The sequence below is a fragment of the Habropoda laboriosa genome, unplaced genomic scaffold (genome assembly GCF_001263275.1).
Source record: "Habropoda laboriosa isolate 0110345459 unplaced genomic scaffold, ASM126327v1 scaffold578, whole genome shotgun sequence".
Lineage (NCBI taxonomy): Eukaryota > Metazoa > Arthropoda > Insecta > Hymenoptera > Apidae > Habropoda > Habropoda laboriosa.
The window spans coordinates 1,224,332-1,225,323 of record NW_017100941.1 but is presented as its reverse complement, the minus strand read 5'-3'; the positions used below and the strand labels follow the sequence as shown (position 1 = coordinate 1,225,323).

Genomic DNA, 992 nt, shown 5'->3' with positions numbered 1-992 from the left:
AGGAGTTACTTAAAAAAATTTGTAATGATTTAACACAGAGAGGAGATATAAATTCAGAAACATTAATGTCAATATTAAAATCTATGGCATGTGTCAGGTATAAAAATGAAATGTTTTTGAAGCATGTATGTGATATTGTCACTGATTCAAAATCGTTTCAATCCTGGAGGATTATAAATATTATAAATATTTTATATTCAATGGCAATATTAGGTTACTGTTCTGAAGATGTAGATAAAGTAATAGAGGTATGTACGATAAGAAATTTTTAATGTAATTGTGGCCACACACACTGCTTTGAATTTTTATCAATTTGATTTAGTATGTATTTCAACAAAAGAAAACTTAAATATATTGAACTATATTTTTATAACTAGATGTACAAATCAAAGTTCTCACACAGAACAATCGAAAATACTGATTGGTTAAACTTAATATGGTCCTTAACAATATTTAAAAAGGCATCAATTTCAGATATTGCATCTGTTTTAGATGAAAGCTTTGTTTCAAAAATAGTATTGAAAGGTCAGTATTCATGAATAGAATAAAGTGATTATCGTGTATTGTGTAAATATTATTGCATTGCAGTAAATATATATTGCAGATTCAATAATAAAGTCATCCTATCGGCTAAAATTATTAAATATCAATGGGTATGCACAATATGCAGTAAAAAATTACGAAGGTTAAGTAAAATGTATATTCAGCATTTGAGATAATATAAAATACTTTACATATGCTTTAACAAAATATAATTTTTAGGATCTCTCCTTAGTCAAAAAATTGTACCATATATAACTAACAACCGTTCGAAACAGAAAATATTGTATATTGATTTACTTCAAGATACATTAAAGAATATGGTGCCATCTTTATCTCATTTTAAAATGAATGTAGATACCAAAATGGGTTTCCTTTTAGGTATGTAGAATAATATTTTACAATGTATGTTTTAAAACTGCATTATATTATATTTAAATAATATTTTAAAT

At 24.9% G+C, this 992-nt stretch overlaps 1 protein-coding gene across 1 annotated transcript in view; it reads left to right on the top strand.

Moving 5' to 3' along the window:
- Positions 1-992, top strand: part of LOC108577562 (protein TBRG4) — a 2,842-nt gene that overhangs the window by 1,448 nt on the left and 402 nt on the right. Inside the window, exons 4-7 of the mRNA XM_017940743.1 lie at positions 3-248; positions 378-525; positions 605-685; positions 763-925. Coding sequence (XP_017796232.1) covers positions 3-248; positions 378-525; positions 605-685; positions 763-925 — 638 coding nt within the window. The remainder of the gene's footprint in view (positions 1-2; positions 249-377; positions 526-604; positions 686-762; positions 926-992) is intronic.